Raw genomic sequence first — 20,931 nt, 5'->3', positions numbered from 1 at the left:
CCTCCGTCCTTTTTGGGATGAGAAAATATGGGGAGTACCAACCCCTGTCCCTCTCCGCTACAGGTACCTGTTCTATGGCACCTTTCTCTAGCAGGGTTAAAATTTCCTGCAACAGGAGCGGGTCTGGAATTTTTACGGAGTTGGCTCCCGCTGGAGGATTGAGGCCTTTTTTGGAAGGGGCGACAGTAACCTTGAGCTACTGTTTCCAGTGCCCAAGCATCTGAGGTAATGCCCAGCCATTCCTTCAGATGCTGAGAGATCCTGCCTCCCACTGGTGTTTTGTGCAACAAGGTCTCAGAGGGATTTGGAGGCAGCTGCAGGAGTGGCTGAGGGTAAAGATGCCGCTCCTGAGGCTGATTTTGCACCTCTTCCTCGTGCACCACGAGGGAAATTTCTTTTGCCTTTTTGAGAAGCCTGTCCTCTTCCTCTACCAAATGAGGAGTAGTAACGAAAAGAACGACCCCTCCAGGAAGATGAGCCGGAATAGGGTTTTTGAGGCTGGCGCATAGAGGCACCAAGCGATTTAGCTGCCGCTTTCGAGGTCTGAAGTTTTTCTAGGCTTTCATCAGCCTTACTGCCAAACAGCCTCGAGCCATCAAAGGGCATGTTGGTGTCTGGCTTGCACGTCTGGTGCAAACCCTGACTTCCTCAACCACGCAAATCTGCATAGCACAATGCTTGCAGCCATGGATCTGCTGATACTATCAGCAGTATCAGTCCACACTGGAGACATTCCCCATTGCCTCCTTCCCATCTTTGACTATATTCAGGAAGCCTTCCCTTTCCTCGCCTTCTGGAATATGATCAGCCGCCGCCGAAATACAGTCCACAGGGTATGGGTAAACCTGGGCAGGGTACAGGTGACATTTGTTGATTTAATGGCCATGCTGCCTGAAGTGAAAACTTTACGGGCCCAAGCATCAACTTATTTATCCTCTCTATCCGGAAGGATAGAGGGATATGCAGTTTGTTTTGATGTGGATGCTGCCTGAATAACTAGACTCTCTGGAGTCAGATGCCTGTTTAAATATTCAGGATCCGTACCAGCTGGTCTGTATTTCTTGGGGAAATAACTATTTGCAGCAGCAATGCTCTCAGGATTTTCCCAGTTTTTCTCCACCATCCTCTGAAGAGCCCTGTGGAAAGGGAGAACTGGGTCTTTTTTTTTTTAGGACCTCTGACAATTATATCCGTCATGCCGTCCTGTTCGAAAACGGGTAAAGTGTTACCCCAACCCATATACTCAATCACTCTGGTCATAAAACTCCTGTACCCTGAGTCTCCATGTTCTGCTCAGGTCTGGCAAACTCTTATTCTGGGGAGGTGTCGATTCCACTGGCAGAATGTAGAGTGTCACTCAGGTCTCTCATTTTAGACTCTTGATCAAGGAGTTTCTCAGGAACTTGTTTTGTGCCATATGAAACTCCGAAAGGAGTGACTCCGAGCCAGATTCCTCATAAATTGAGGACATGGACTTAAAAAAGTCTGACCTCGGCAATGGAGTAAATCTCCTTTCTTCCTCTACAATATGCGTCGAAGGAATGGAAAAATCCTTCGAAGTTGTCGAAGGAATCTTCAATAACTTCGAAGATTACTTCGATACAGGCGTAGAGGATGATTTTTGCTTCGATGCCGAAATGATCGACGCCGATGAAGTCGTCAAAGCCTTTGCCGACTTAAGTTTGTGGCACCGAAGAGGTGCTCGACTCTCAAAGAGTCCGACGACTTGTCGTCGACTCGAGTTTTTCAAGTATCCTCAACACTACTGGCTTTTACCATAGTAGTTTTAGACTTCCCTTTGTCGTCCAATGGAGCGACTTTAGGGGTATGGCTCTTCCGAGGTTCATTCGAGGGGGTCGGGGCTGCATTCTCGAATACCTCTATCATCTTTTAACGAAATTCCTCCCATTTTCTGGGGGAATCCGATTTTGTCGGACATCGAATTTCTTCGGTCGACTCAGAAGATGGAGATATTCCTCGTCCAAAAAAATGAAGAGGAGACATAGAAGTGTTCGATCTACTCCTAGATCGAGATCTCTTGGAATGCCTATGGCGATCCGATTCCTTCGAATCGGTTGCTTTTTTTAAAATGTTTTTTGGACGTAGCCTTCTTAGAGGCTTCCCTCCCCACCAACAGTTTATCTCTCCTCTCACGAAGGGCCTTATCGGTCATGGATTGGCAGGAACCACAGTCGGTTCGGTTACTTGAACCGAGACACCAGAGACAAACTCAGTGGGGATCCGTGGTCGACATTTTCGATCCACAATCTACGCACTTCTTGAACCCAGTCTTGGGTGTCGAAGGAGTCGAAGACGACATTTTCTTCACAGAAAATCTCAAGCGTGCCGTTCTCAATAGCGAAGCGATCGGAAAAACGGAACTGAAGCAACGGGCGCGGCTCGAGCCATTTATACCATCGGTGACGTCGACAGAGTACGGAGTCCGTCGAGGGACAACCGACGCCACGACCTCGGGCACAGCGCCCTCTGCCGAGAATTTTTTTTTCCGAAGCAGCGAAGCTGGAGAGAACGACTTATAAGATGAGGAATACGTGGGAGGACACAATCCATTCAAATAATTGTTACTTGTATTTACGAATTTCGTTTGTACAGCTCATTTTTACCCCTCTTGAGAAGTCTGGCTGCTCAGTGGTGTGCAGTCAATAATTCGAAAACAAAGTCGAAAGTCATAATCCCGAAAAAAAAAAGTTAGTCGTTTTTTTTTAAATTTATATATTTTTTTGGGTCTGGGGTAAAAAAAGTGGTAAAACAAAAAAAGGAGTTTGGGGGGGGAACCCCCCCCCCCCATTTTGAATAAAAAGCAACCTAAAAAAGAAATTCAACATTTTTTTTCTGACTTTATTTTTTCGAGATTATGACTTTCGACTATGTGTTTCAATTTTATGACTATAAACCCTGCTCAGTCACACCAACTTGTGTAGTACAGACCTATACCAAAAGCTGGGTTACCCAATACCAAGCAGATAAGTGTTGTGTAGTCTCCCATGTGACTGCATCAATTCTTACCCAACAGTTCCCATTCATTCACAGCCCTAGGCTGTGAATCACACAGCAGGGTAGCTGTCCTTTTGGGACAGCCAGCCAATAGGAACTGGTTTCACTCAGGCACACCTAGAGACCCTCCCTCACTTCCTGCCTTTCCAGACACTGGAGCCTGGGTGGGCTTCAGAGCTGAAGCCCACCAAAGGCAAACTTGTCAAGGAGAGTCCTAGATAAGGACTGGGAGGACTGGAGACTCTCAGAATACTCCTCCCGCCTTCCCGGGCGTTGAGACGTGTCTTTAGACATGGTCCTTATGTTTACTGGCCTCGCTGATGTTCGGCGTCACTGGGAGGGGTTTGGGCTGTTTAGACTGTTGTGCCGTAGATTTAAACACAACCAGGGCTTCAAGCAACAGAGCGCTCTTTGGAAGGCAGGAATCTAGTCGTGCCTGGTGGAGCCAGGAACAGACGTCAATGGCATCTGGAAGGAGCGACAGCCGTCGCCTAGATCCTCATCACTTTCAGCGGCTGCGGGGGAAGCTACCCTCGGCCTGCGATATGGCGTAGGCCGCCCACCGTTTCACTCAATGCTCCTTGATCGTCTTAGGACGCAGGAGCCGACAATTCCGACAGGACGTCTCATCGTGATTTACTTTATTACATTTGTAGAGCACAACCATAGACCCATAGGTGTGAGGGCGCAGACAAGACACAAAAAAGAATGAGAGTCTCGGCCGGGAAATCTAAGGAAAGGAACCACAGACTGCGTGTGACTATTTGAAGAGGGAAGTTTTAAGGCCCTTCTTAAAGGAGCCCAGAGCTGCTGAGTTTCTCAGTTGGTCTGTCAGTGTTCCAGAGCACCGGTGCAGCAAAGGTGAAGGCACCACATTGTGCTTTAAAATTCACCCCAACACTAAGTTGAATGGTTTTACTCTATTCTCGTGTGCCGAGCAAGGTGAGTGCATTTGACCCAGATATCCTCTGGGGCCTTCCACTGCTTTGTGAATAATTGTGTGCCCCAGCCCGCATTGCAGCCTCTTCCCTCCCTTTCATCTCCACTTCCTCATTGTCGAGCCCTAAATTGCATTGTAGAAATAGTGCCATCTTTGGTTTTGCCTTCTTAGCAAAGCATTCATCTAGCCAACTGTTCTACTATTGTCGGGGGCGGTCTTTGTTAAATTGTCTACTATTGTCTCATGTCTCCTGGTCTTGTCTACTTGCCCCCCCTTCCCTTTGTCCCTCACTAGTTTTCTCCCCAGGCCCCTCTTCATCTTCTCTCCCTACCTACTGTATGGTGCTCTCCGTCTCTCCTATCTTTGCTAACTTCCTCTGTCGACTATCCTGCTCTCCTCAAATCTGGTAGGAAGTTTAAGGACATCCTGGTCTCCAACCCAGGCCTCGCTATCGCTGACACCTATACCAGTGCTTCCTCCAGGCAAACCCTCACCGACATCCTGTGTCGTTCCCTCACCAGGCCTATGGACTCCTCACATGGTCTCTGTGCCTTCTTTTCTCCCATTAAGGGTGGTACCCGGTGGGAGGTTCTCCTGTCCTCCGTCCACTCCTCTAAGGTCATCATTAATGTTTAACTGAATGCTACCGTCTTGGTCCAAGGCCCTCAGGCCAACCTGCTCTTTGATAGACGCTTCCCGCACCTCAATTTCCTTTCTTCTCCTGCTGTCCCCCCCTCTTCCCTCCGCAGCTTCCTTGACTCCAGCCTCTGCCTTGGCTATCCTGCCCTCTCCTCCTTCCTTTTCTGCTCCAGTCAGGCTTCTTCTACACCTCTGCTGTGAGTACATCTGATTTGTACCCCTACCCGGAAGTCGTTCAAGGACGGCAACCTTCTCTATATTGCCACGCTAAACTCGCTCAGCTGGCAAACACTCCGCTGACATCCGCCGCCTCCTTGAAGAACTTGCCCTCTGTCTCACTGAGATATGGTTCACAGCCAGCTCTGCACAAGCTTTGACACTCCTTCCTGATTGCTTCAAGAGCCTCTCCGCGCTAAGGTCCAATCATTCTGGAGGGGGTGTAGCCCTGATCTTCCGTGAGTGGATTCCTGCCCCTTACATTCCTACACAGGCCTACTCTATCGAATGCCACATCTTCAGTGTGCGTCTCAGTGTGTCTCACTCGTTCTTGACAAATATATCTCCACAGAGGGAAAATGTGCGTAATTTTAATGGGGTTAGCAGTGTTCACCTTAATAAAAACAGATCATCCAAACGGAATTTCATTGGATTGCTGGGAGAACATGAGCAATTTCGATCCAGAAGAATCTGCAAATCGACACATCAGTGCATGGTTCGGGACTGAGCAAGGCATTAACCGCGCCTCCAAGTTTGGAGTACTCCAACTCCACTCAGGTGGCTACTCTAGAATTGCTGAGGAAAGCTATTCAGGAAATTAACATACCCGTGGAAAATAGGTTGAATCAGAAGTCCACTGACTCATGTGTGAACATTGAAAATGTGCCTCATGAGGTTCAAGCCCAGCCCGCGGATTTAAAGAAAAAATCTTACATATTAGATTTGAGGGTACGATGACTACATTAGGCGGTGCCCGTAAAAATCATCCCTTTTTACTTGCCTTGTTCTCAAGAATTCCTCAACTAAGGATATTAAAATCAGAAGATATCTTGCGAATATCACTTGCAAGTTTTAATAACAGATCCTTATGTTATTTGCCATCAGAGTCTGTTATGAAATTTCTATGGCTGAACAAAGCTGAAATAAAAGAACAAGGCCTTACAATAACAATCTTTTCGGATGAAATCGTGTGAATGAATTTCTTGCATATTCATGTATGCCCGTAACTAATACTGATTCGAAATTCCAAATAGAGATGAAAGAAAACAATATTGATGACCACACATTACAGAATTTAATCACAAAAAATCCAGGACTTCCGTGGCTGAGGCCTATGCTAACCGCTTTGCTGAATTGCAAAACTTCGGTAACTAAGTCATAGCCACTGTGTACCAATGAATTGACGATTCTCTTGGAATTCAAGTGGTTTCCAAAATATAATGCAATGGTTCAATTTCCTTCCTACAAATAAACGCCCTTCCATTATGCTCTTCCAAGAAACTATGAAACTTAGTCCCCTTTTGCTGCCTAATTATAATACTTACTGTGTTACCGCTGTAAAATTAAATCAATGACAGCCATCGAGCGGCTTAGCCATTGCTGTTAAAAATACTATAAAAGTTGATACCAAATTGGTATGGGAATCCAGGAATTTACTGGGCATAATACTGATGAAGTCTAAGGAATACTGCAGTAACATTTTAATAATTTCTTTATATTGCAACCCTGCTATAATAAAAATAGAAGAAATGTTTGATGAAATCGATGAATGTCTTGACAGTGTTGTGACTAACTACTGTCCTCTTGAAATTGTAATCGGTAGTGATTTTAGCTCAGATTGCCGTACAAGTAAGACTGATGCAGCTTCTAATAAAAAGGTAAATGCTACGATGAGAGGGTCTATCTGGTTATCATACTTTCAGGACTGGGATTTGGACATTGTAAAAGTAAACGAGACATGTCCAGGTTTCATTCGGAAACGTGGTAATCACTCTTCGATGATTGACCACATTTCTGTCTCATAATTTACTTAATGTAACTACACCACTGTTGACCGATTCGATAAAGTATGGTGATCATGCGCATATATCAATTGTATTACAACAACACGAGAGTGCTGTATTACAAGTTGAACCTACTGCAGTTGTCCCACAGGTCGACTGCCACCAGTTATCGCTTAGATGGAGTACAGGGCTTTGCAAATATTTTGGAAACTATGTTACTAAAAATATGGATAAGATCAAGTTTGATAATACTAAATCAGTTACGGAGATATCAGATGAGTGTTCGGATATAGTAAGAAGTGGTTTGGTAGCTTTTAATATGAAGTTCAGCAATAAGAAAGGTTCATTTGTATGATAAATTGTTTGAGAAGGTGGGACTAGATGCAGATCTTTGGTGGGAGTCACTGTACAGAGGCCATAATCGGAGGATGGCGTTTGCTCTGGTAAAATTTTTGGAAGCAATGTTTGTTGAGTTGGAGAAGACACAGGACGATTAACTGTTTGAACTAATAGTTGGGTAAAAGAGTTTAAAAAAAAAAAACTAGGGAAGCTGCAGATGTTCTTCCAAGGTGAACTGACTGCAGATGCAGTTCTATTTTTATGTAGGGTGTAAGAAATGTCCCATGGAAACTTAGTGTTAAAAATTCTGTGAGAGCCAAGGTTGATTTAAATCCGAGGTATATTCACCAACATCTTTTAGGCCGCATTTATTGGACGCCAGTGAAAATGAAGGAGCGAGGCTTCGCTGATGTAGATCTGTGCTGGGGGTGTGGAGGCTCGAAAGGGACCCATCTACATATGCTCTGGGAGTGTAGTAGAGTTCTGGACTTTTGGAGAGAGGTTTTGGATTGCATTGATATGGTAACTAGTATGACACTGCCTCGTACTTTTCTGTCAGTGATTTTGCTTTCAACTGATAGTCGAAGTGTAGAGATGTGGGATTGTTCGGAATGGATGAGAGCATTGTTGATGGCCATAAAACAAATAATGACTGTGTGGAACTCCAGGAAGAAGCCACATTGCGAGAACTGGGTGTCAGATATGCGGACGCTCTCTTGGTATGAGAAGACTCGGGCAATTCGACAACATCGGGAAACGGAGTACGAGGAGAGATGGGGGTCATTAAGTGATTTATTTGGATGAGGTGTAGGCTTTGGTTTATTTTGTGGATATTGAGGTTGGGGGGTTGGTAGGGGTATATGTTTTGTCCTGTTTTTTTTGTGTTGTGTGGTCACGTCTTGCCATGAGATAAGTGGGTGGGGATGTTTTCAGATTTCCTTATGAATAGCTGTTCATTTAGTAGTAATTTGCATTTTGTTGCACTGATGTATATGGAGTAATCTCTTGCTTGTTCCCATTCTGTTACTCAGTTGTAATATTTTCTGTATAATTATTAAATTAAGTTGAAAAAAAAAGTGTTTAAATAACAGAAATAAAAAATAAATAAGCTTTTTGACCCCCAAGAAGACAGTGTCGCGAATGTTATTGCTCAGTCTTACCACACCACATTCAGACGTAGTAGGGACAACTGCACAATCATGTACTGATCTACTACCAGGACTGGTGCCACCACCCTTGCAATATCAGTTTAGTACGAACTGTGCTTGCCTCAGTTGGGAGTTTTTCGGTTTGGAATGGCCTACCACCCAAAAAGTTCTCCACAACAGCCCATTTTTTTTATTGCCAACCTTCTTGCAACCAATTGCAGTCTCATAGCTCTTCCCAGGAACAAGATACCTTTAGTCGTCAAAAGTTACGTGGTTTATAAAAATAGAATATGCAGGTGGATGGAGTTGGTAACAAAATACCTCCCTCAATTTAAGCGGTGTGGGTTTGAATGAAGACAGGGCCCATTTACAGCTACGTGTGGACCGGCATACTGAAAAACCGTTCTTGGTGCAGACTCAGGAGTTCAATCTTGACACAAATATGGCTTCTCTGGATTAGGTCAACTTTATTGCTTTTTCTGTGGGCTTTTTGTAATGCACTGCATTTAGAGTGCAGCAGGATGCTAGGTGACCATTGGTGTTGGGAAGAATTTTCATTTTTGGGCTAAAATCATCCCACCTTAGCTCTTTTGCTGGACTTCAGACTTATTCATTTTAACCCTAGAGTGAGTGACACCTTTTTACCCCACTGTGTTTTTACACGATTCGGATGTGTTTCACTGTTTTTGGTGTCTGACAAACTCCATAGGCATCTGCTTTTTGCATGGTGATACAGTACATCAGTGCAATGTCAATGAGATTACCTTTAGATTTCTCATACGTTTTAAATACCTTTTCTTGTTTGAACAACAGTTCCCAAGAATAGTAAAGTGAAATTGACTTCTCTTTGTAGGTCCAGCACACACCATCTTATGTGGAGTGCTGGAGGGGTTACTTAATAGCCCCCTATTCTTTTTTCTCATGTAATTTTTGTTATCCTCACTACTTTAAATGGCTGGTTGTCAAAATGGCCCAGTCGTTTTCACCATTTCCCATGAGGTCTTCTTGGGTTTTACTCTGTGCGTTGAGAGGTTGGAGTCCTTTGTCTTGCCTTTGGCGGGCTTCAGCCCTGAAGCCCACCCCTGGCCCCAGTGTGTCTGGAAGGACAGGATCTGAGGGAGGGTCCCGAAACTCCTGTCCTTGGTCTCTAGGTATGCCTGAATGCAACTAGTCCTGATTGACTGTCTGGCTGTCCTTTTAGGCGTTGTTAAGGACAGCCCAGGCTGTGCATGAATGGGAGAAACCTGCTTAAAAGGCGAGGGTTTTGGGACTCAAGGCAGAGCCACTGTGAGAAACACCCAACAAAGAAACCGTGAATGAAGCTTTCTGCAACCTCCTGGAACTTTGAATTGCCCGATGAAGCTCTGCTTCTGTGCAGACCTCCTTTTTCACCTCAACAAGAGACGCTCCAGGCGGAACAACATCTCCCCTTGGGTTAGTGGGACAAACTAAGCCCGAGACACTTTCCACTGGACCACCATCACTGACTTGCTGTGCTTTTCCATTGCTGCAAAAGCCCAATGCCAGGGGTCAATTGTCCGTAGTCTAGTGCAGTGTATCGCAGACCGAATCTGCGATTGAAGCTCCAAGAGACACCCAAGGACTCGCCAGAAGCAGGACCTGCAGAGTCCCCTCACCAGAGTGCAGGACTGAAGAAGTGAATAGAGTCCAACCGGTGTCCGAGATGCGCATCAGTGCTGTTTGCTTAGCGCTGAAACCACGAAGTGCTGCTGATCTGAAAAGAGCCCGTATCGGCAGGTGACCTCCCAAGTACCACTGCAGAAGCCATCCCAAAGTCCTCCCTCTTGTCCTCATAACTGAGGCTCAGGAACTACGATCTGCACTGCTGTAGCAAGACGGAATCCAGTGGGACCACTCTAACCAGAGGTACTGGTTAGGCTTGGGGTACTTACCTTATTGCCCCGAGCCGCGTCCTTCTCATTTGGGAATTGCATTGGTTTACCTTAAAGTTGATTTCAACTCCCTTTCCACAGGCTTAACAGCTTGTGACCCTACAAGTGATTTCAAATTGATATTGTGCAAGACATTTTATCCGACAAGTGCATCAGATCCATAGACTGTTCAAATGACTTCGGCTGTCCTGGCTCCCTGAAAGCACTCTTCTTAATCCGATGATTTGATACCGCTTGTCCCTCCATAGGTAGTAGCTTGCTAAAGCCTTTGCCAAGTAGTAACCATGTTAGCTAGACTTCATTGGAAGATTTAGTTGTCCTCGCATATTCTGAGACTCTGTTCTAACCTTTTTTTCTTCGATTTACCTTTCTGCAACTCTGAATCTGCACAGTAGGACAGTAATATATAAATGCAAATACGATCCTTACGATTGAAGTCACCTCTGGGTGTAGAAGTGAATGAAGTATATACAAACATCATTCACTGGCTTGTTTGATTCTGAAAAGTAATTTCAAAGTTTATTCGTATTGTTACAATCTTTTACCTTTTTAAAGTATGCTTCTTTAAAAGTGACATTACAATATTTACGTATGCGTTACTTGGCTAATTGTATTTACGGATTTCATTTCTACAGCTCAAATTTACCCCTCTTGAGATATGCTTGGCTGTTCAGTCATACTACCAACTTGTGTAGTACAGACCTACACCAAAAGGTGGATTACCTAAAACCATGAAGTGTTGTGTAGTCTCACATTGTGACTGCACCGATTCTGCCCTAACAAGGGTCATCAAAACATTGAATGCCTAGTCACATTTGCGAGAAGAAAAAAGCCTGTGGTCTTACATAGAGGCGCGAAGCAGCTTAATGTCAATTTTGGGGGTTTTTCACTTCCCAACAATACCGATTGGTATTGTATATACATCTTGTTGGGATAATGTTCAGCAGAAGCGCCAAAACAAATCTCAGACATTGATTTCCCTTCAAACATTAAACATGCCATCTAGTGCCCATTGCATGCGATGGCTGCAACTACAGCTTTTGGACCTTTTCTTACCGGGTTGGAAATGATGCAGATCATGGCCTCAGGACAGTGTTTGGCACATGCTTCGGTCAGGTTTGCCACAATGGTAGCATTGGTATTAAACAGGTCGTCGCGTGTCATGCCTACACAAAACAAAAACGGGGAAGATAAACGGGCAAAGTTGAATAAGACACAAAGGGAATGGCCCAAAATAGTGAAGGCTATGAAAGACATTAATCATTCAAGGAATTCACATTGTAAGATACTAAACAGAGCCCAAGTAGGATTAGAAATGGAGCACAATCATGTGAGCACATGGCCAGTTTCTTACTGTAACAGTGGTTTTCCAACATAGCCCAACATCACTAGTAGAATGCAGATTATGATCATAGGCAAATAACCAATACTTTTTATTCCTTCCACGCGTTTAAGAGGGTTTTTCAGAACATTCTCTGGAGAGGGGTTCTGAAAAATCAAACAAAACAAGTTTCATACTAAGGTCTTTGACCAAACTTCAAGGAAGTGTAGCTGAGCAGTTAGGCTTAACACTCAGGAGGCTGGTAGGCTTGGTGTGAAGTGGACCTATGAAAAGGCATTCTGGGAATTTAGGTCCTTTGGTAAGTTATTATAGAGGGTCACCCTGCTACCAGTGCCAAGACCCTAGATAACAGAGGGCGGATGGGCATACTACCAGTGAAAAGGCCCTAGAAGATCAAACAGAGGAATCCTAACCCAATATCCATGCCTTTGGCCCCATGGGGTAGCTACGTTAACTTAAGGGCTTTACGTTCAATACATAGGAGGTGGTGAAGAGACTATCGACCAATAGACTGAAAATTGCAGCACCACAGGACAGGTAATCGGCGAGTACAAAAACTTACAGGATGCAGTTATTAGCCCACCAGCAACGGTTAGGCCAGGCTCTGGCAGAGACCCAAGGACATGATGAAATGTTCTCAATTCAGACGCAGTAGCACAGGAAGCCCACTTCAGAACCAAGAGACGTAGGAATGACCCTGGACAGTGTAGGTAGGCGGTCAGCAAAGTGGAGGAGGACGTAGAAAATTCCAGCAACAACTTGCAAGGGGCCCATGCACTAATGCTGTCCTGTTCCGTCAGAAGCAGGCCAAATGCAGACTTGGCGATGACTCAAACTTCGGAACAGTGAAGGATGCAAAGCAGGCCTTCAGAATTGATGGTCCCTCCGGTCAAGAGTAGGAAGGCACCAGTTTAAGGTCTTCCCAGTCAATTTGAAGGGAAAGGCTGAATGTAGGGATTGGCTTGGTCAAGGATTGTTGCCACAGCAGGTCTCCTGAAGTAATTTAGCTTTAGATTCTGGTCTCTTGTGGTGGGCAATTACAAATGCCTACAAGCCCATAACTTCTATCCAGACTTTAGGCTAGGGTCTGCCCCAGTACATTTAAGGAAGCAACCTGCAACATTTAAACATGTGGAGGTTGTCCAATCAAGCACCGCCAGTTAGGACAGTTATTCTCAAGTGCAACTAAGGGCTTAGTAAAACCATTCAACTGAGGCAGTACAAGACTCCACTCTTAGTATAAGGCTGCACCACCCGAGTTCATGGTAGCGTAGAGCAGCCAGGCTCCTTTTAGGAGGGAGAGAGGGCTGTAGAATCAGTGCAAGGAAACTAATAAAATGGTCCAAAGGCACACTGAAACACTATCAGGCCGATTCATGGAAATAATGTGCGCGGAAAAACCGGCGCACGCATGCGAAAACGTGCGATTCGCAGTGCCACAGGGGAGAAAAGAAAAAAAAAAAAAAACGCACAGAAAACAGCGCACATCCATTCATGGAAGCACGGGCACGAGCAAAATGTAGGATGTGCGCTGAAAAAGTGCGCGCCGCATGCTAGCGCACAGGTCACCTAACGCTGTGCGATAAAGCCACAGCGAATTCGCACATAGCACGGCACACATCCCAAAAGTAGGCGGAAACCGGGGCGTGACACGCGGAATGGGGAACAACTCGTGAAAATGTGGGCGTCACAGGGGAGGTCCAGGAGGCAAGTGCGCGGAACGCCCAGATGCTCGCCTACAACAGGCATTCATGGAATTGAATCGGGTAAAACAGCGCACAGACAAAGACGCGCACAGGCCCATACCCGTAGGCCACAGAAAGCAGGCGGTAGAGTCCCAATACATGTGCGCCAAAACGTGCGCTTAAAAAAATACCGTATACACAGCTCAGCGATTGTGCCTGGGGGAGCGTGTGCGTGCATTTCAGGGGCCTGCGGGTGGTTTCACACGCGATGGGGCCGGGGGGAGCGGGTGCGTGTATTTCAGGGGTGCACGAGAAGTGTCACACGCGTTTTGGCTGGGTGCGTGTATTTCAAGGGTGCGCGAGAAGTGTCACACGCGATGGTGCCTGGGGGAGCGGGGTGCGTGTATTTCAGGGGCCTGCGGGTGGTTTCACACGCGATGGGGCCTGGGGGAGCGGGGTGCGTGTATTTCAGGGGCCTGCGGGTGGTTTCACAAGCGATGGGGCCTGGGGGAGCGGGGTGCGTGCATTCCAGGGGCCTGCGGGTGGTTTCACACGCGATGGGACCTGGGGGAGCGGGGTGCGTGTATTTCAGGGGCCTGCGGGTGGTTTCACACGCGATGGGGCCTGGGGGAGCGGGTGCGTGTATTTCAGGGGCCTGCGGGTGGTTTCACACGCGATCAGGCCTGGGGGAGCGGGTGCGTGTATTTCAGGGGCCTGCGGGTGGTTTCACACGCGATGGGGCCTGGGGGAGCGGGTGCGTGTATTTCAGGGGTGCGCGAGAAGTGTCACACGCGTTTTGGCTGGGTACGCAAATCCATTGGACCAAAGGCCCTTACAGCGCAGGGGCGTCTGACGTGAACTGCACGTCCTAGTCACAGCTCTTGTAATGGGTCCTTAGCACGTATACGCGGAAGTGACGTTGGACGTGTGGTCCGGTTTAAAAGGTACATGTAGGACGTCATTTCCTTGTACGTGCTTTTCGTGGAGAGCGAGTGGGTGAAATCTGTACTTCTTGTCGGTTCACACGCGAATTACTTCACAGCGTTTCGAGTTCGTACTCCCTGTTACCTCTGTCAGTTTTTCTTCTCTGGACCGGTTTCCTCAGACAGCGTTCACTTCTCCTGTAGTCCTGTCTCCTCAGACAGCGTACAATTCTTTTGGCGGGGGTGTTGCCGACGCGCACGCGCGTCTACTTCACGCACTTTTTCCTGGCAGACGGTGAGTTGCGCACCTATTTTCCAACAGTGCTTGCCCCGTGTGTCGCGTACCCCTTCAGAGGTCATTGTAGGCTGCGTGTGACACGCATACGTTCATTATTGTGTTTCTGGGTGCCACAGCGTAGTGCGTGTTTTTGTTTCCACGCACGTGGTCTACGAGGGGTCGCTTGCACGTCATTTTCTGTTATTGGGGTGCCTGTGCTTTGCGTGACCTGTCATCTTTCCCCAGGGGTTCCATTCAGCCTTGCAAGTGCACTAGGGTACGAATACCATCTAGCACCCTACCCCTTTGACCCCCAATTGCCCAGGACAATACTTCCCTGCTACTCCCATACGCACAGCTACATCAGTGCCATGTCTGGGAGGCGAGCAAGCGGTAAGGGTGGCAAAGGTGGCCGACCCTCAAGAGGTGGGCGTGGTGGGCGCGGTAGGGGACGTGGCCGGGATTTGAAGGCTACCCCTAGCACCCCAGGTGTGGAGGACCAGTCAGGGAGACCCATGCCCCCCCCCCCTGGTTGAGGAAAACGTGGCTGACACCATCGATGCTCAGCCCTTGTTGGACCCGTCCATTGTGGCACCTGACCTGGCACAGGCTGACTCCGAGGCTGATTTCCAGGTCCCCAATTCTAGGCCACGGATGGCCGTGCCAGTCAGTGTCACCAGGCCACGTGCATCAGGGGCAGCCATGTCATCAGCTGCCCCAAGAAGGCGGGGTGGGAAGGCTGCAGGGGCAGCTGAACTCCGTCCACCCCAGCTCTGTCTCTCCCAGCCAGGACAGTGTTGGTCCCAGTCCGTCAGTCTGAGGTTCCCCCTGCCACTATCACACTCGAGCTAATGCCTGCAGGAAGTCAGATGGTCAGTGTGCCATTGCACACTACGACACAGTCCACCAGTGCTCCTGCCCCGAGTGGCCAGAGCGGCATATGCCACTCACAGTCCCCACCACCTTACAAGAGGAAGAGTGCTCGTGCACTACAGGCTGATGCCGCAGACACGGCTACACAGTCCGGCACGCCGAGGAAGCCTAGCTTCAATGATGCCGAACTGAATCAACTTGTGCAGTATGTGTCCGATCATGACGCCGAAATGTTGAGCACTCCAGGGTCTAGGATCACACCTGCTCGGCGTCAGGCACACTGGCAGGCCGTCGCGGACAGCATAAGTTCCCTTGGGTTTATGAGGCGCACAGCTACTGAGTGCTACAAGCGATGGAATGACCTAAAGCGCAGGGCAAAGAGTAAGCTGGCCTCAAGTCATGCCGCAACTCTGGTGACTGGAGGTGGGTCTCCAGTAGAGGACATTGAGCTCACTCTACATGAGAATGTTGCTGGGACCTACGTCACAGAGGAGCAGATCCAAGGTGTGGGAGAACTTCCAGATTACGAGGCATTGTCCGGTGAGTGCACATGCATGTGTGTGATCCATGTGTACGTTGCATGTGGGAGGGGTCCAGGGTGGGTTCCAGGTCAGGGTGTGTGTGCCCGAGTGGTTTGGGTCACCCATGTGCTTCATCCAATGCATTCAGCCCCCCGGGATTTGGGTATTGCAGTGTCCCTTCTGGCCACAGCAGGCATTTGCCACTATATTGCGCCAGTTGACCTTGAAGTGGCAACATGCAACAACATTGTACCGTATTTTGCTGTGCACGTTCCGGCTGATTGTTGAAATACCCCCAGTACTATTGCACATCACTCTGCCCTATTCTCACAAATATGACATACCTATGGTACATGCCAACTGTGGGATGGCACTGCTAGCCAGCATGCATCTGATGTGTTGCCCTTCCATCTTGGTGTCATCAGTGTCTGACATTTTCCTCCCCTTCCAACTCAGTGACAGTGCATGCATGGGAGGGTCATAGTCATGTGGGACATGTGCCTATCATGTACTGTTTCTGTAGCTTGTCTGGCCTAATTGTGTGCCATGGTGCTAATGCTGGTTTCCATTTTCTGTCTTTCATGTTTTTTCAGAGGATGACGCACTTGATGCTGTTGAGGGTGAGGAGATGGTGCTCACCCAGGAGGGATCTCTGACAGGTCCGAGCACGAGTGGGGGACGTGGTGCGTTGGTGGGTGAGAACCCACTCTTGCTGCAGGGCATTCTCTCCAGGGCTGTATATGGGTGCACCTCCCCAGAACTCTTCACAAGTGTTGATTCAGATGGGACCCATGTGGATTCGCAGGTATGTGATCATGGAAGGGATACGGTTCTGTCCGACCCACCTGCACCAGGGGTAGAGCCCACTATGGGGATGTCAGTGTTGGTAGGTGCGCCTGTGGTGGTTACGGATGCAGGGCCACACTCCGGAACATCTGATCCTGTTCCTGGGCCAGCAGATCAGAGGGGAAATGCAGTCCTGCAGCCTCAGGCAGTGCCGACACAGCGAGGCGCAGTTCGCCTTGCCCCAGACAGGTGTGGTGCCCGCCAACGCGGTGGCCGTCCGCCACCTGGCAATACCGTATGGGAGCAATCCATATATGGTATGGCCAACCAACAGGCAGCATCATCTGAAATGATTGCTCAAGCCATGGACAGGGTGGCCACTTCCATTGTCCCCCCAGAAAGGCAGAGGGAGCTACTAGAGCAGGCAACAGCCTCCATTTGCCAATCAGTAAGGGAGGACATGTTGGCGTCCAACAGGGACAGACAGGCGGCCCTGGACAATCTGAGGCAATCAATTTCTCTAGATGCCCAGGGACAGAGGGAAGCCCTGAGGGGAGAGGTCCAGCACCTCAGGCAGACTCTACTGGACCTTCACCAGGACAGAACAGCTGCTGGAGCGCCTCACCCGTACGCTCTCAGCAGAGATGCAGGGAATTCGGGCGGAGGTCCGGGCAACACGTCGGGTGTTGCATGGGGATCTCCGCACCATATCCCTCCAGAACGAGGCCTTCAACACCCGCATGCTTGCTGCAATGGAGGACCAAACCAGGGCTTTGCGTGGGCTGCCTCCCATAGCACCACCACCTCCTGTGGCAGCAGCAGAGGTTGAGGAGAGCGAATCCAGCAGTGATTCTCCTTCAAATTAGTAGCCGTGCAGGCCATGAGCCCATGGAGGTGTTTTATTTTCGCAACATTCACCCAGGTGGCTGTTGGTGAGCATCCTGTCCTCGGACCTCCTGAGTGGCCTCCCCCACACCCCCTGGCCCCCACATGACCATTTTTGAGGTGCAGTGTGTTGTGTGGCTCCCGTGGGCATCCACTGTATTCCGTTGGGCACATGCAGGCTTGTCCTGAGTTTGGGTTAGATGCTTGGGTTTGTGAGACACACACCCCTCTCCTGCTTCCCGTTTCCATGGGCTTGCAAAGGGTGTGCCCAAGTGACAGTGACTTACACAGTGACGTTGGACTCCCATGAGCTATGTGGCCAGTCTGTAGTCAATACTGTGTATACATTCCTATTGCATATTGTAGTAGTATTGTACACTGCATGGTGTATTGATGTGTGCTTGTGCTTCCATGTCTCCCTCCTAATTTGTAGGGTCAGTCCTCATGTCTTCACAAGCCCGTCTACTTTGGAGATGGAGTTCATGTTGTAAGCAGTGCACTCACAGATGTGGCTGGCACCAACACTGTACAGTAAGAGGTGGTCGATGTGCTGGCATTATCAGGTTGTAGGTCAACGTATCCTTTAGCATTTGGTCTTGTTTGTTGTTATTTCTACATATATGTGGGCATATTGTGTGTGGGCAGTTTCCATTCGGGACACTGTACTTCGTGGCACTTGTGTAATGTTTGGGGTATGAATTTGTTTGCTCTCACATTGCATGACATGCCATGGTGGAGACGAGTGTGGGCCTGCTGGCAGGTGCCCCTCACTGCTGGGGGGTGGGGGTGCAGGGGGACATGGATGGGCGCCTGGGGGGGGGGGAGGTGTTGGGTGACATGGCACTGTTGTCATGTAGTATCTTGGATGGTGGTAGTGATATTGGCATCATTGAAGTGTGTCTTTTGATGACACAGCATTGGTGGTGTTTGTGTAGGTAGGGTGGCACACAATGGTACACTTCCAGATGTACAGTCTCAGGCTGGTATGGTTGTGACAGGTGACTCTCCATTGAGGCATCATCTTTGTCAGAATGAGTCATCATTGATTGTCAGCTGGTATGTGCCAGGGCTGTGCCCACTCCACAGGGGTGTGATTTTATGTGAAGTAATTAGCCACCAGCTGCGTACGGGCTGCCTCCCCCCGTGCCCTTTCCCCTCCCATGCGCAGCGGGCGTGCATGTGGTTGGGGGTGTGGGGGCACCACCATGTCCACGGCCAGGCCCCGGCGTGTTGCAACTTTGTGCAGGACACATGCTGCCACTATGATCCTGCACACTACTGGGGGAGCGTATAACAGCTGCCCGCCAGAACGGTCAAGGGAGCGAAAGCGTGACTTGAGCACTCCGAATGTGCGCTCCACTATGCCCCGGGTTGCAATGTGGGCTGTGCTGTATCTTACCTGGGGTGGCGTGGTGGGGTTCCGAATTGGCGTCATCATGTGGGTGCTGAGAGGGTAGGCACTGTCCCCTGGGGAGGTGGTGATGGGTATCATTAGTGGGGTTGTGACATTACTCAGTATCTGACATGCATGCACGCGCAGTGGTATTTATACTCACCGAGCAGCCATGTATCGCCATGCCGCCCAGCCTCTATGTCCCGGTTTAGGGTAGACATTCTGTAGATGAAGCTGTCGTGGGTGGAGCCTGGATAGTTTGCATATACTGAGGTGATGATTCCCTTGGCATCACATACTACCTGGACGTTGATGGAATGCCAGTGCTTGTGGTTTCTATAGATGTGCTCAGTTGCCCGGGGGGGAACGTAGAGCCACATGGGTGCAATCAATGGCGCCTAGCACTTGGGGAATTGTGCCACCCTGTAGTATTCCTGTGCGACAGCCTGCCTTTCTGCAGGTGTTCTGGGCAGGTATATGTGCCTGCGGACTGATGGGCGTGCAGTGATGATGGCCAAGACCTGGTGTAGGCAGCGTGACTGGGTGGCCTGTGACACCCCCCCACTATGGCACTTGTCCGCTGAAATGATCCAGTGGCCAAGAAGTGCAGTACATTAAGGACCTTCTCCAGGGGGCTGAGGGCTTGGGAGCAAAGGGTGGGTGATGTGAGGTCATCCTCCCACTCACTGACCAGGTCGCGTATAATGTGAGGTGGAAACCTGTACCTCCCATACACCTGGTCATCGGGCATCCCAAAAAGGCTGGTTCTGGGTGTAAACATTCTGGCCGGGACTATCCTCCTCCTCCTGCGATATCCCACAGCCACTGCTGCTAGGAACGGTATATTCATCCTGGCGTCTGGGCTTGTTTGTTGTTTGCGCGCACTTTTATGCTGTGCGGGTCAACGTACGCCTGCTTCCTGCTGGCGTACGTGTTTCCGGATTGGCCACGTTCGTTTCCATGAATACGTGTTGTAGGCGAGCGTGTAATACTTCCCGCGCACCCCTGAATTACACACACACGCTCCCCCAGGCCCGATCGCGTGTGAAACCACCCGCCCGCCCGCCCCTGAAATACACGCGCCCAGGCCAATCGCGTGTGAAACTTCTCGCGCACCCCTGTAATACACGCACACGCTCCCCCAGGTCGCTTGTGTTACTTCTCGCACTGGTACAGGGTTGGCGCAGCCCTTTGCGATGGTTTTGCGATCTTGATGGCTTTTCCTTGCGCGAGGGCGTTCTTGTGGGCGTAACTGGCGCTGCTGCAGGGTCGCTGCGATACTCTGCGCCACGGCTTGTTTTGGTGGATTAATCCATGAATACGATGTGCGCTGAAATGGATTTTATCGTACGCGGCTGGCGCAGACATTCGCACGGGAACACTCTGCGCCAGCCGCGTGCGATACTTTTGACTGTATTTCCATGAATCGGCCTGTATGTATTGTAAAAATAAATGGTTTAAATACAGGAAGGGACAGATAAATCTTGGGGGAAATAAGTACCATCACATTATATATAACCACAATTACATTAAAAAAACAATGCTTTAAAGTACACAGACCAAAGCATTGACCTTACATACAAAACTAACAGTATTTCTTGGTACGTCATACTTTATCCAACACATTCAGTATAGGTCACACCTATTCTTGGGGAGTAAAACCAATAGTGACTAAGATTACTTTCACCAATATAAGGGCAGTAGACCCTATTAGTTGTACCGCGAAGCTTAGCAAGAATTCACATGGTAATATACCGTGGACAATAAACTTTGCTGAACAGGGACACTTATTCTAGGAACAGTAACCTATAACGCCTTTTGGGATAACAGTTATAGTCAGGGTAATTAACCCCTTTTGATGAAATATTCAATTACAGTGGCATTTCAGTTCACAGACTAAGGGAAGCAATAAACAGTTATATTTATTTAGATTTGTAGAGCGCACTGCAGCCCTTGGGCATTGAGGCGCTAAGATGATCTTAGGAAGGCTCGATTCTGGGTTATATGAATGCTGAGAAGATTCACTGCACAATCACGGTGAATGCTGCCCAGGGAAGATTCCTAGACATGGTAAAGGTTTGTACAACATACAAGTGACACGGTTGCATAGTTACAGACGCTGCAGTAGTCAAAACGGGTTTAAAACAGACATTATCAGACAAAAAGCCTAGTTTTGATCACCTTACGGAAGGCTGCATGAGAGTCAATGTGCCTGATGTGGGGCGGTAGGGCATTCCAGTTGTAAGCAGCCT

General features: G+C 48.6%; 1 protein-coding gene across 1 annotated transcript in view; it reads right to left on the bottom strand.

Annotated features, from left to right (window-relative positions):
- The window catches only part of MDH2 (malate dehydrogenase 2), a 189,865-nt gene that overhangs the window by 111,259 nt on the left and 57,675 nt on the right, over positions 1 to 20,931 (bottom strand). Inside the window, exon 4 of the mRNA XM_069614943.1 lies at positions 11,051 to 11,160. Coding sequence (XP_069471044.1) covers positions 11,051 to 11,160 — 110 coding nt within the window. The remainder of the gene's footprint in view (positions 1 to 11,050; positions 11,161 to 20,931) is intronic.

This window comes from Ambystoma mexicanum, chromosome 9, assembly GCF_040938575.1.
Source record: "Ambystoma mexicanum isolate Mex_15411 chromosome 9, UKY_AmexF1_1, whole genome shotgun sequence".
Taxonomy (NCBI): Eukaryota; Metazoa; Chordata; class Amphibia; order Caudata; family Ambystomatidae; genus Ambystoma; species Ambystoma mexicanum.
Note: the sequence above shows the minus strand (reverse complement) of the source record. Positions and strands in the feature narration are given on the sequence as shown.